Raw genomic sequence first — 14780 nt, forward strand, 5'->3', positions numbered from 1 at the left:
TCTGCATCATGCAGAAAAGCATTAGGAAAACTTAAAAGGGAAAACAATTATACAACATTGAGACTGAAGTCCGAAGTTTTGCGATTAAAGTGAAAATAAACTTTTATGGTTACAGTAGTAAGCTTTGAGGTGAACGTTGAATTCTACAGACTTCTCCTTGCACAACGGCTGCCAAAGTAGAGATTTCAAAGATGTTTTGCAGAATTCGTCAATAAAAATCGATCCAAATTTATCGATCACGATAAATCTACCAACCCTCCCCAGTCAGGACTTGGTAGCTGGTGCTGTAATAAAGGTTGGAGAACCCTAACATACACCTAATGGGGTTTGCCAGTGTCATTGTGGGGTCGTCGCCTGAAATGTTTGGGAGCCCCGTGTCCTAGCAGAGGTCAACCTTCATTTCCTGTGGAACGAACCCAGTAAGCAGCTGAATGTGAGGCATCTGTTTGTTGTCATTATGTAAGACAATTTGCCTCCTGCAGGTAGCTCACAGTCATTGACAGGTTTCTGCCGTTTAACTTTCCACTTTTTCCTCGAAAGTTTATTTCTACTTTAATCTGGAAATTTTGTTTTGACTTCAATCTGAAAACTTTTTTGTTCTGCAGAGATGAATTGAAAGTGCAGACTGGTGTGAGCTATACTAGAACAGTGAGCCAGTGCGTGACTTTTAGTGGGCTTTCCATCATCAGCTGTAGACCCGTACACTTTAAACCATATCAGTGTCCTCTCTCGATCTTTTTGGCTATAAGTTAATGTCTATGTCATAAAATGTAATGTTCCTATTATGTTTATATGTCTTAGTATTTAATATTCTGTTTATTTATTACAAACTTTTGGACTACGAGCGACAATGACATTTCAGCTCCACGCATCATATCTCTGAAGCTGGAGATAAAAGATAATTTGCTTTTGGCCTCTTTCGCAACCTTCTGCACCTACCCCTACCTCCCAGAACCCCAAGGACTGCAGTAAGGCCCGGAAGTTGGTCTGCAACATCAACAAGGGCTGCGGCTATGGCTGCCAGCTGCACCACGTGGTCTACTGCTTCATGATCGCCTACGGCACGCAGCGCACCCTCATCCTGGAGTCGCAGAACTGGCGTTACGCCACCGGCGGCTGGGAGACCGTGTTCCGGCCCGTCAGCGACTCCTGCATGGACCGCAGTGGCTCCTCCACAGGGCACTGGTCAGGTCAGCGGTCACCGGCGAAAACCCCAGACGATAAATCGGTGATCTTACACGATTCATGAACTTACACGATTCATTCTGCATGCACTGTTATCCAGGGGAACTCAAGCCATGGTTACGGATCGCAGCTCTTGATATACCTGGGTATTTATGGGAATTTGCCTAAAAACACCTTTAGTCCCCTCGATTTCCTTACCCAGTACAGTCACTGTGCTATAGTGCAAAGAAGCTTCAGTCTCGCCATTGTGGGTTTTTGTTTTTTTAAAAGAAAGGGTATAGATTTGACGGGGGCTATTACCAAAGTAATCAAAGCCCTCTCCCCCAACACTCATTGAAATCGTCTTTTATTCCTCTGGACCCCTGAATGAACAATTTCCCCCTCTCAGCTAAGGAGGGACAGGCTGTAACTGAGAGGAACATTCAGGGTATATGCTCGCTTGCTCGCTCTCTCTATCTCACTATCACTCTCTCATTTTTACTGTCACTCTCTCGTTCTGCTGTGAACTGGAAAAAAGGGGGTAGTTACTGGGTTACTAAATGCCAAAACCAGAGCAAAGACATAAGTTTGTAAATTCGTAAATATGAATGTCAGTGTCATAATGCAGCGTTTCTCAACCCTGCAGCTCACAGCTAATCAACACCGCCAGGTATAGCAGTACAGGTGTGTAGGGAGCTGGGACAGAGCAAAAATGTGGACTGTCTGGGGGTCCCTGAGGACTGGCTTGGGAAACTCTGTCATAATGAGTGCTTTGCAAAGAAACTTTGTGCTTGATCAGCACAGTTCAGACGCAGATATATTTTTTTTAAATCCCATGTAGTCGTTACGTGCCATCCTTTAAAATATGTAGCATATTTCATTTATTTAAAGAAATGTTCTTAAATATTTGATGGCTTGCATAATTCATATTCTGTGCATATGCAGGTGCGCGCATACACGCAGTCACAAACGTCCCTGCACCTTTCATTCCGATTTCTTTAAAACCAGACCCTATTATGTCTTTCTCTTCTACTGCTATGATGGGGAGTCTATCATCCATACTTTGCCTGGGAACTCATGTAATAAAACATTTTTTTTCTTCTCTTTGCTCTTCTTATTAGTTCCGGTGAAAAGTAAAATGTAAAGACTCCTTCCCTAATCAGACCTCGAGTCAGAAAAGGAATGTTTTCTTCCACGGGATTATAAAAATGGAAACTGGATTACACAGATTTAGCTAAACAAAATTATACCTACAAGACATCAGCATGACGTTTACTGGTTTACTACAGAGTAACTAATGCACAAATGCCTGAAACCAGTTGCCTCACAGTAATGAACTCCTAGCTGGAGGAAGTACAACATGCTAACAGCAGGACGTGAAATGTCGTGAGTAATAAGTAATAACTGGGGGAGGGGAGCTAGGCAAGCTAGCTAGTAGCAAGGGAGGCTACAAGAAGCCAGTGGCAGAATTATGCAATGTCATTAAATTCAATTCTGTGTCGTGAAAGGCACGGTGAAGTGATGTATGACGTATTTAAGACTGATCAGGTAAGACAGAAGCCAGTTCATTCAAGGCGCCGTTTGTGACACATGAAAACAGATTTATGACATCCCTCTCCAGGGGAAGACAATGACCGGGATGTTCAAGTAGTGGAACTTCCCATCGTGGACAGCCTGCACCCCCGGCCACCCTACCTGCCCTTGGCCATCCCCGAAGACCTGGCCGACCGCTTGCACCGCCTCCATGGTGACCCGTCCGTCTGGTGGGTTTCGCAGTTTGTCAAGTACCTGGTCCGGCCGCAGGCCTGGCTGGAAAAGGAGATCCAGGAGGCCACCACCAAGCTGGGCTTTAAGCACCCCATCATCGGGTCAGTGTCACCTAAATTCCTCTCCCTTTCCCCCTACTCCCTCTCTTCCATTCTGTTATCTCCTAGCGTTGTGCTACAGTAGTAGCGTTGTTCTAATAGCGTTGTGCTAGTAGCATTTTGCTAAAGTTTTAGCTGGTCCCCACGCATAACACAAATAAGATGCTTTTCCCATTGCCCTTCCTTAATGAGACTTTCTGTGACCTCATTGGCCTCTCTCTATTTACACATACACGGGCGAGTTTATTGTTTCTGGGGCTTTGTGGTAAAAGGGACATTAGGACCTCCCCCCAATGTTTCAATAACTAAATAAATAGCTATCAAGTAGAATCGGAAGATCATACCTAGCTAGGCGGTTAGTAGAACACCTAGTTTCAGCATCTCCTAAATAAGGAACATGGTTATTTAATAGGAAGCATAGTGAGTGTTTGTGGCCAGCAGGGGGCCTCACACCAACATGTGGTTTGAGTGGTGGTAAACAGTGCCGCTGTGCTGAGTCCAGCGCATTGTTTTACGCACTGCAGAGTACACGTACGGCGGACGGATAAGGTGGGGACTGAGGCTGCTTTCCACTCCATCGAGGAGTACATGGTGCACGTGGAGGACCATTTTGAGAGCCTTGCGCTCCGAATGCCCGTGGACAGGAAGCGCGTGTACCTGGCCACCGATGACCCCTCGCTGCTTCAGGAGGCCCGTACCAAGTACGTAGCCTTTGTGTGCTGGTGTTGAGCGAGGCCCATAACCCCCAATTGATAGAGGGACTGACTGACCTTGCTTTGTCAAAAATGTATGTTGCCTTAGATAGAAGGACATAGATAAAATTCATGTAAATGTGTAAAAGCTTCCCAGTCTTTCCATGTCTGCACGTCCCATGTAGGTACCCGGATTATGAGTTCATTAGTGACAATTCCATCTCCTGGTCTGCCGGCCTCCACAACCGCTACACGGAGAATTCCCTGAGAGGCGTCATTTTGGACATACACTTCCTGTCCCAGACCAACTTCCTGGTCTGTACCTTCTCCTCACAGGTAAGCACACCAGGTGTGGAGGGCGAAAAACAAAGTCGATAAAACCGACGTCTGCTTTACGTTATTTGTTCAGAGCGTCTCCCCAGAATTGAAACACCCATAATAACCTGATGAAGTGAGAAATTCAAGTTATTATGTCTTATCGGAATACTCAGCATGATGTGCGGGGCTGTTTCAGACATCCTGTATTTCAGCCTCGTCCTGGTTCGTTCTTACGAATCCTCCGATTACCCCCCCCACACACACACACATACCACCACCTGCAGGTTTGCCGTGTGGCCTACGAGATCATGCAGACGCTGCACCCCGACGCCTCCGCCAACTTCCACTCGCTCGACGACATCTACTATTTTTGGGGGACAGAACGCGCACAACCAGATAGCAGTGCACCCGCACCAGCCACGCGGCCCTGACGACCTCGCGCTGGAGCCCGGCGACGTCATCGGCGTGGCCGGCAACCACTGGGACGGCTACTCCAAGGGGATCAACCGGAAAACGGGCCGCATTGGCCTCTACCCCTCCTATAAAGTGAAGGAAAAAGTCGAGACGGTCAAGTACCCCACATACCCCGAGGCTGATAAGCTGCTACATTTCTAGGAAGCCTTGGACCTGAATAGGACTCTGCACACATAAGAGAAGAGAAACTTTTAACCGGGGAAAGAGACTGCACTGCGTGTGAGTGTGAGTCTACGTCTGTGTGTGCGCGCGCGTGTGAGAGTGTGTATGTGTTGGAAGGGTGTCTCACTACCACACCCTGGGCCGTTCACTCACTCCGCGCCTCCTCTTCCTGGATCTGGTCCTCGCCAGCAATGACACCGGGGTCATGAAAGAATTAAAAGGGTGAACTAAACAATCGTCAAGAACATGGAAAAGAAGAGGGAAACGTCTGACCTCCTGTTTAATGAAGGGATTGCTATCGCAAATGTTTTATTTAAAAACAAATAAAGCCAGCCACGCTGATGGGAGGGAATAGGGGAAAAAAACTTAATGCTACCGATTGGAATTTTATTTCCGTGTGCTGTTTTTTCGCCCCTGTGCCCATTGACTGAATCTTCATCTCGAGCCACACCTTCTCCTCCTCCCCGTACTGCGAGCATTTCACCTAGTTCACTTGCTATTAATTTATATAAAGTTGTGCTTTTAATAAGTGATTTTTTTTTTCTGGGTCAGGTGCTTGTGTGGTGCGTGCGTGTGTGTCTGCGTGCGTGCGTGTGTGTGTGTGTCTGTGTGTGCGAGGACAGCTGCATCTGTGCATGCAAGAGTAAGTCCAACTACGGTGCCTAAAAAATGTAAATGGCTTCTCTGTTTCCTTTCTTAACTATATATTTTTTGAGCTCAGTGTGAAAGTGACGTCGACCCTGGACAGTAACTTACAAATCCTCGACATGAAGGCAGACCCGCAGCCAGCCAGTGTCTGCGCATACAGTGTGATTGGACCCCGCAGAAACGGTTTTGTCTTACTTATTCATTTTTTAAAATTTCTTTTTAATCTTTTAACATTGATATGATGTTAAAATTGGAACCAACATTTAAAACAGTTATAACAAAAATAATAATTGTCATGACCGGTTTAGCCAATCATAAAGAGATTTTCAAATTTTAAGTTCCTGGTCATTGTCTTTGATAACCAATCAAATAAATCTGAGGAACCAAGTCGGGGCTGTGTTGTTGTAATAAGGGGCAGGTTACACGCCGTAAGTCGTTCCATTCCCTCAATCACTAGTGTCTGCACCCCTAAAAGTCCCACCCCCACACCTCATAATAATATGAACATTTTAATTTCCCAGTTAAAAAGATAATAATCATTTTAATGTTAGATTTGATTCTCAGAATGAAACATTCAGATAGAAAGAATCGTTATTTCAGTCGGCTCACGCATCCTTAATATACAACTACAGGTAAGAACTGCAATAGCATTGTGCCAATTTGCAACCAGTTCTAAGCGTGCCACGTCTGCCTTGCGAAAACCGGAATCCCCTCGCTTCCCACTTGTCATAATATTTGATTACGATCCTGCAGTGTGATGCCAAGCCATCTCAATCCGGCTAGCACTGTCGGCGTGTCGGCATTTAAAGTGAGCGGCGTTACTGTCGCGTTGTTTGGAATTACAAGATGAAGTGCTAACAATGAGAATCGCTTACATTCCGGAACACGGGAGAGGGAACCAGCTATTTCCTTCCTCAACCGTCAAGAAGAATAAGCTATTAAGGCTGTCATGGCAGATGCAAAATTATACTTCAAAACCTACCTGGGTAACGCCCCCCACAATCCCCCCCCATAAGCCATCTCCAAAATTTTAACACAGCCATCGGGACTTAATAAACACACAAGCCAACCATGGGTCACTTTAATTAAAACACAGCGTGAGGGAGAAGCCCATGCCTTTAATAGTCACTTAAAGGGAATGTTGGTTTAGCCAATTGTTTTGTTGATTGGACGGCAAACTGGTGCTTCCCGGCGGAGGAAAGCTGGCTGGTCTCATCGCCTCGCTTTTCAGCTCCATACGTGAACGTTGCTTTTCTCTCCATTAACAATCAGGCCTCAGCGCTAGGATGACCCTTAAATGTCTGCACGCTGGTGCTCGTCCCAACAATCACTAGCATTTGCCGGCTCTGTCCCATAGCTCAGGGTCCCCATAGCTCACTCTCCACATTGTGACAGAAGTAGTGCTTGAACCACAATTTAGTTTTCATCATGTTCCGTCCACAAGGCTAGGAGCTGCAAGTGGGCTTCTATTCAACATCCAACATGCAGGACAGCTGTATAATTAAGTTCTGCATCTGGACAATTCTGGATGGATGTTTACAACCTAGCATACATCACATTTAAGCTCCAGCATTTAAATGTGTTCTATATACCAGTGAAAATGCAAACTTTTTTTGACAGCCCCCCTATGGGTTGACAGCTCCACCACCACATAAACACACACTGACCCCAAATAAACTTTTCAATTTTATTTTATGATTGTCATTATTTTATTTTTTTTGTATCATATAATGAGTTCAGGCATATAATGTGTTCATATTATTGTTAATATTTCTGAAGGTTATAATTTGAAAATTGATCTGCCCCCCACACACACAGGAGCTGGAAGGGAGCAGAAATGTAGACTGTTTGGCAGGGAGTTTGGAGGGAGCAAAAACATGAGGATCCCCGAGGACTGGGTTGGGAAACCATTCATTCAAAAATCATTCTGGACCCTTGCAGCTCAGATTAAGATGATGCTTACCGCAGGTGCTGAAATTTACCCGACTGGGAGGGGGAGGAAACAGATTACATAAAAAGCCTAACACTGACAGTGATATTCAGATATTGAGACTGTTAAAAAGTCTTAGGCAGTCAAAGAAAATGTTTAAAGCTGTTTATCTGTGCAGTAAGTATATATTTAAATACCCACAATTTAACATTAACATTAGAACATACACCAAACAGCTTAACAATAAACCACCTGCCTAGGTGTAGGTCCCCCCCTCGTGCTACCAAACTAACCCTGACCCATCAAAAGCATGGACTCCACAAGACCTCTGAAGGAGTCCTGAGGTATCTGGCACCAAGACGTTAGCAGCAGATCCTCGAAGTCTTGTAAGTTGTGAACTGGGGCCTCCATGGATCGGACTTGATTGTCCTGCATATCCCGCAGACGCTAAACTGGAGTGAGATTTGTGGAATTTAGAAGTCAAGTGAACACCTTGAACTCCTTTTCATGTTCCTCAACCCATTCTTGACCAATTTCTGCAGTGTGGCAGGGTGCATAATCCTGCTGAAAGAGGTCACTGCCATCGGGGAATTCCACTGTCATGAAGGGGTATACTTGGTCTGCAGCAATGTTTAGGCAGGTGGTAAGTGTCAAAGTAACATCTACATGAACGCCAGGACCCCAGCAGACCATCGCTCAGAACATCACACTGCCTCTGCCGGCTTGCCTTCTTCCCATAGTGCATCCTGGTGCCATCTCTTCCCAAGGTAAACAACACACATGCATAGGGCCATGTAATGTAACAGCAAACATGACTCATCAGACGAGGCCGCCTTTCTCTGTTGCTCATTAGCCCAGTTCTGGCATCTTTCTGATCCTAGCCAGCATAAACTTTCAAGAAGCCTTGGGCACCCGTGAGCCCACTGGCAGTTCACCAGTTAGCCTTCCTTGAAGCAGTTTTGATAGGTACTGACCACTGCGTACCAGGAACACGCACCATTTTGGAGATGCTCTGATCCAGTCGTCTAAAACTAATAAGAATGTCTTCTGTTCTCCAAAACGTTACTTATATCATGTTGGACGGCTAGATAAACTCCACTTTGGTTCCCAAACCTCTCCTCAGGGGCACCTCAGCCATTCCCTGTATTTCTTAGATTTCACCACCAGCTCACTTAATTTAAGGTATTGATTAGCCAAACAAGGCGTGCTAGTGGTTGAGTCAAAAAATAGATTTTATGTATTAAGACCCAGGACACGCTGGAGAGATTGTGGCTCTCGGCTGGCCTGGGAACGCTTTGGGATTCCCCCAGAGAGCTGGAGGAGGTGGCTGTTGAGAGGGAGGTGTGGGCATCCCTGCTTAGACTGCTGGTCCTGCAACCCCACCGCAGATTGGATGGATGGATGGATGGATGGTATTAAATCGATATTGCAAATACTGGAGTAATTTTAGGAGAAATTTTAACTAAGATGGCAGACTTTGACAGATGAAATATAGCTTTGCACCAACATGAAGATCATTTGAGCATCATTTCTTTCACTGCCTAAGACTTTTGCACAGTACTGTATAAATTAGGTTTTCTCTAGATTAAAATATTGAGAGTGAGGTGGAAGACGGTGTATAAATACGCAGTCCAAGCTGAATGTTTTATTAGCAGCATGTTCGTTCATTCACTACAGTAATAAGACAGCCTACATCGTGAGACTGGAGGGTACATTTCAGTGAGCTGTCTGTGGCGTGTTTGCAGAGATTCCAGGGGAGAGGCAAGGGAACAGGTGTGATATTGTCACCTGTAAAGTGTGAGAGAGGAAACTGCAAAAAATAAAAACCACGTCGAAGTCAGGAGGAAACTACAAATGCCAGGAATAATGAAGCCGCGGGGGGGGGGGGGGGGGGCGTTCTGCTCCGGGTTCGATTCTCCACCTTCAGCTATTGCTGTAGCATTGTTATTAAAAGCTGTGATCATGAACTTGCCCATTGTCACGGAAGCTGTGTTGAGCTACGGTAATAATAAGCTCAACACTATTTTTCAACACTATTTTTATAGAAATGGGCTGCTGGCTAGTAGAAATTTCACAGCAGTGGCACATTGATCATGGCCCAATAAAAATCCATTTTCCAACTGTTTCTGCATGACATCTTGGGCTTATGAGAGTGTTGACGCTGAAATACGTTGAAACTGCAGCGAAGATGTTAGAGTATTGGGTTCATAACCCATAGGCTGAGCTATAGTACACATGAGTGGGTTATTTAACTAGACTTGCTCCATATCTCTGCAAAGAGTTATAGATAAAAAAACCATCCGCTAAGCAACTTAATGTCCGACCAGCTGCTGTGAAGAAACACATCTGGCATAACCGTGTAATTAGTTTTGACATATAATTATAAATTAAGTTCCTCTTGGTTTATTTAAATTGATCTATGTCCTTTGTACTACCTTTCTTGGCAATGAACAAGAAAAATTCTTCTTAACCGCTGCACTAGTATCTCACTCTGCCTTTGGTTTTTGTGTTTTATCAATGAATGCTTCCATAGCTGGAAATCGTTTTTCTTGTTCTTAACGTCCACCAAGGATAAGACAAGGGTTTGTCCATATTGCCCTTTTTGACCACAGCACCCTTCTGTCTGCAACGTCATTTGAATACTAGACTGGAAAATTCACCCTTTCGTCATACACCGTTGACATTACCGGCTCATCTATGACCTCACTATTCACCAAGTGACATCATCACTTAAATAAATGTTGCCGGGGTGACCTCTTTCTCATCAGCACCACTGTTTTCTTTCATGCCCATTGGCCTGGTCAGAGCTACAGCCTCCAGACCAGCTGCCGGTTCACCATTCTTTCATGAGCGTAACTGTCCACACTTACTTCCTCTTCCTCTCTCTCCTGTGAAGCCCTGCCCTGGGCGTCCCGCATTATGATGCTCATTAGTGCCCTGCTCCTGCCAGATCTGATAGCGGGTGATTTAGAGCCACGCGCATCGTCGCAGCCAGAGAGAAATTGCAGAGCTGTTCTTATCACCACGGACACCATATGTCCACACTTTTACATAAAGCTTCCTCTTCTGGCCCATCCATCTTCTGCTCTGGCACCCGGTGGAAATGCCTGTTGTGTTATACATGCTGCCCTTAGGGGTCCGTGACGTTACCAGTTTTATTGAATTCTTCAGCAGTAACTGTTGCCCCTGCCATACTTTTGTTCCTACGGCGTTTTGCTGTGTTCGCATCCGTGGCAAAATTTGCAGGGCTTAAAACGTTAGCCAGCATTTTAGGCCAATATGCCGTCGATCAAGTTGTGCTCCAAAAAGTGGATGTTTCAGCTCTCCACCACTTAATAATAACATAGTTAGGTGTGGGTCAGCTGTCATCCAGCAGTATTTCAGGAATGGCATGTCGAAATCTTTCATGGTTTATTTACCTATATGTATTATTTATTGTGTTTCAATTGGCAGAAGTTAGTTTTGATGCATATGAACGTCATTTGATATTACAGCTGATGACTCACATGAAATCAAACATAAGGATTTAAAAAGGTGGGGTGAAGCATCATGAACCTGTCTGATTTCAAACCCTGAACCATGTGTCAAATAGCCCATAATAGGCAGAAACATATATGCAGAAAATGTCATTTGGTTACATTTTCTGTACTTCCAATCATCATCCAGTCAATTCCAGTAGGATCACAGCAGACCTATCCAAGGCAGCATATATAAGACACACAGCAAATTAGTCTAATTGCATGACACTGAAGTGTGGGAGGCAGCCCCTGTGTCACAGGGAGACCTTGCAAACTCCACACACACACACACACAGAGCGGGATCAAATCATCAAGAGCTAAAGGTGTGAGGTAACAATGCTCTCCACTGAGCTGCTGTGCCAGCCCTTTTTAAGCAAATAATTATTTCAATTTTTTTAAACACTTTTACCCATTTAGGCAATTCATAAGAAATTATTCAATTAAATAGAATGCCTTTCCTGCCTGGCAATTATGTAAGTTCATAATTGTTGATTTGAAAACTTTTCATATTTATTTAAAAACGCCCACAGTTACAGCCCAACCTGAAATGACAGAAATAGTTCAATTGGGGAAATAATTAGTTTGATTAAGTGCTTAAGAACTCCTCCGGAATGAACATCTATACATTACCAGACTGCTAATACCAGGATTGGACACCCTGCGATCCTCAGCAGCACTACTCATGAAGCATGTCATCTTCCTGGCCAAATAACTCCACTCCCAGCCATCTCCACCTGATCATGGTGGAATTAGAGAAGGTAAAACAGTACTGGTAGTCCTTAAAACATTAGCTTATGAAAAAATCCATGTCCTGTGGTAATATTGTGAATCTTCCAAGAAAGAAATATCATTTTGGATGAATGAAATGTACTATTCACCTGAAGATACCATTTTCCAGCAATGTTGTCATTTTTTGCAAGATATTAAAACTTTCAGAAGCAATGATTAGAATATCTCAGCGTTTATGTTGTCATGGTTTGATCCATTCTGACTGATATGAATGATAACATTACCTACAAATACAATTCCACCCAGAACCCTAGTTCTTTGTCAGACATTGGGACACCTTTGGAAAGCTTTGCAGTAACACCCCAGTTTAGTGTTTTAATTCAGACGTTTTCAGAACATGTTTAACTTTCTAAAACATCTGTGAGAAATTATTTCCGGTCTTTTTTTATTTTTTTCTCTGCACATTTCTAGAACATTCTACAGTCATTATGTTGCTAGCTGGGGCAACCCCTGAGCTACCTGCTGTTCTCTTGTGCTATCTAAATCACGTTTAAATCCGGGTATTATAGCCAAACGCTGAGAGAGGAGCTAAAGTTACTTTTCATCTCTCGGCTATAATTGTAGAGTCATTGTCGGACATTTGAATAAATGAATGATGGACTCTGAGCCGGAAAAGGACACGCCATGTCCGATAAGCAGGCTATGTCCCCCAACCAACGGGCTATTTTTGTAATAAAGCAGCATGAGAGCTCTCTTTGCTTTAATTAACTGAGATACAGAGGTTAATTAGTTGCTTTATTCCCAGACTCTCTCAGAAGATTATAACTTTGCCAGGTTAAAGCTGAGACTCTGTCCAACTCTATTTTCTATGCAGTGCCTAAGCGCTCTTAGAATATTTAAAAATAATATTAATATGACCCCTCCCCATGGGTTACACTGCAGCTCAGTGGGTTTGTCATGTTGTTTCATAGCTTACGAGTTGGGGGGTTTAATTGCTCCTTCTTTGTGTGTGTGTGTGTGTGTGTGTGTGTGTGTGCATTTGTGGACCAAATGACCCCCACAATGTAATAAAAACCTGCTTTTTGACATTGTGGGGACCATTTTTCAGGTCCCCACAAAGATCTGTGATTGCAGTAAAAAAAGTAAAAAAGCCAAAAGTTTTGTATTTTGGTTGGTTACTTATGGTTAAGGTTAGGGCTGGTAGGGGTTAAGGTCATCATGTTGGGATTTAGGGTTTTGCCCATAGAAATGAATGGACGGTCCCCAGAAAGATATGATTACACGACTCTGTGTGTGTGTGTGTGTGTGTGTGTGTGTGTGTGTGTGTGTGTGTGTGTGTGTGTGTGTGTGTGTGTATGTGTGTGCGTATGTAACCCAGTTACATCCTGCAATACAAAGGGATGTACTTGGGTTAATTGGTGAGTCTAAATTGCCTGTAGTCTTTGACTGTGTGCCCTGTCATGGACTGGTGTCCCATCCAGTATACTGTATACCCCTGCCTTGCATACTGCTGCTTTTGAGAGGCTTCAGCTTTCCTGCTGCCCGTTCCAGGATAATCGACTGGAAGATGGAGAGCTGAATACCTTTGTTTCACTATTTCATCAGTCACTTCTCACACATGATTCCCTGCAGACAGTAAACAATTCAGAGAAGCTGGTGTCTTGTACATAAAGATTAACTGGTAAAGGTCTCGATCAAGTGTCTCAGTTATTTTTCTTAATAAGTGCTAATTAGTGTGGGTCGTTCTATATGTGAGAGAACAGGGACCTGGGTGACATAATGTTTTAAATGTAAGCATCGCCTTCTCACACACCTGTGTCGCATGTGCTTACTGGTCCTTTATACATCCAGTAAATGATGTCATTGAGTAACTGGAGATCAATGAACTCTGAGAACCATGAAAAATTTGATGTAAACTAAGTCTTGTATCTTTTATTTTTATTTTATTTTTTGGGATTTATGTTCGTAGAACAGATTTGTAGAAGGAAGCCTGTCTTACACACAAACCATAAAAAAATCTTTAATGTCGCACAGTGGAATCAATCATTGTGATTCAAATGTGTGAATCTAAATTTTACTTACTGGCTTCATCTGATTATTGTTATACTATTAGTATTGGGAGAAAGAGGTAATACTGTATATATATTGTGATGAGAGAGGAAAAAATGTCTGCCAGAAGTGTTTCAGTGTGTGTTGGTGCACTATCATGTCCTGACCGTCCACTTGACCCTCCTATCTCCTCCCTGGCATGACTATAAGCCACGCCTCTTACTCGTTTCCCTTACCTCTCGTATTTGCCTTCATGTTAATCACTCCGGCAGCTTCTCATTAGTCATGATTAGTCATAGACAGCTCCCTAGTTAGTCATGTATTTAAGTGCTTCCCAGTCCTGTGTTCCCCAGTCCAGTCACTGACGTCAAACCTTCTTGTTGCCTCCCTTCTTCCAGTCCTCCCTTTTGATCCTTCACAATCCCAGTTATTCCGGCCTTTGTTTATTAAGTTTAATAAAACCCCTTTTATTTCACCACCACACCGGCTGCCGAGTCCTTCGTCTCGTCTGTCGCCACATACACTAGAAAAGCATGAACTGGACTTGGCAGCTTCTGGTTATTGAGCCACCTATCATTACAATTCCAAGACTGAACCACTGCAACCAAAACGATACATACTGAAAACCTTGCTGTAGTGTTTTGCAGGGTAACATTTTTCTGTTGTTATATAATTTTGTTTTCTTTAAAGGTTCCCAGATAAATAGTCAACAGAAGGAGGAATTGTGGGTTTTATCAGTAAGTTTGAATCTAATATCATGTATGTGATGGTTGGGCATTCACCATGTGATCTAGGAGGCTTGAGTCACGTGATGGTGACTTCACTGTGCGATTATTCACTATGATTCAGGGCTCAGCAACACTGAAGCAAAATGAAACCATATCCCATCTTCATGCTTCCACTATCTCCCTGATAATGAATATTCTTTTCTTTTTTCCCCAATTTTCTCCACCCGGGAGAATTATGGAGAAACTCCGGAATATTCCTGAGTGTAGCCTATTTACCTGAATTTGGTCCTGTTTCTGGAAAACAATCTCAAATGATAAGGAAGGAAAACCACCCAGAGCAGATCTGCATAGAAGCTCTGATTGGAAAGATGAAGACAGCAGAGTAGGCACACACATGTGGGGGGGGGGGGGGGGGGGCAGTATCTGCCTCAGCAAAAAAAAACAGCTTCCACCATCCTTACTGAGAATTGTCAGTTGCTCCTCATAATTTTCTCCTGATGTC

At 43.8% G+C, this 14780-nt stretch overlaps 1 protein-coding gene across 1 annotated transcript in view; it reads left to right on the forward strand.

Moving 5' to 3' along the window:
- fut8a (fucosyltransferase 8a (alpha (1,6) fucosyltransferase)) overlaps nt 1–5710 on the forward strand; it is a 58618-nt gene extending 52908 nt beyond the window's left edge. Inside the window, 6 exon segments of the mRNA XM_048974319.1 lie at nt 953–1190; nt 2786–3032; nt 3554–3730; nt 3907–4057; nt 4324–4407; nt 4409–5710. Of these exon segments, the coding sequence (XP_048830276.1) occupies nt 953–1190; nt 2786–3032; nt 3554–3730; nt 3907–4057; nt 4324–4407; nt 4409–4654 (1143 nt within the window). The 3' untranslated portion in view covers nt 4655–5710.
- The last annotated feature ends 9070 nt before the right edge of the window (nt 5711–14780 follow it).

The sequence above is a fragment of the Brienomyrus brachyistius genome, chromosome 14 (assembly GCF_023856365.1).
Source record: "Brienomyrus brachyistius isolate T26 chromosome 14, BBRACH_0.4, whole genome shotgun sequence".
NCBI lineage: Eukaryota > Metazoa > Chordata > Actinopteri > Osteoglossiformes > Mormyridae > Brienomyrus > Brienomyrus brachyistius.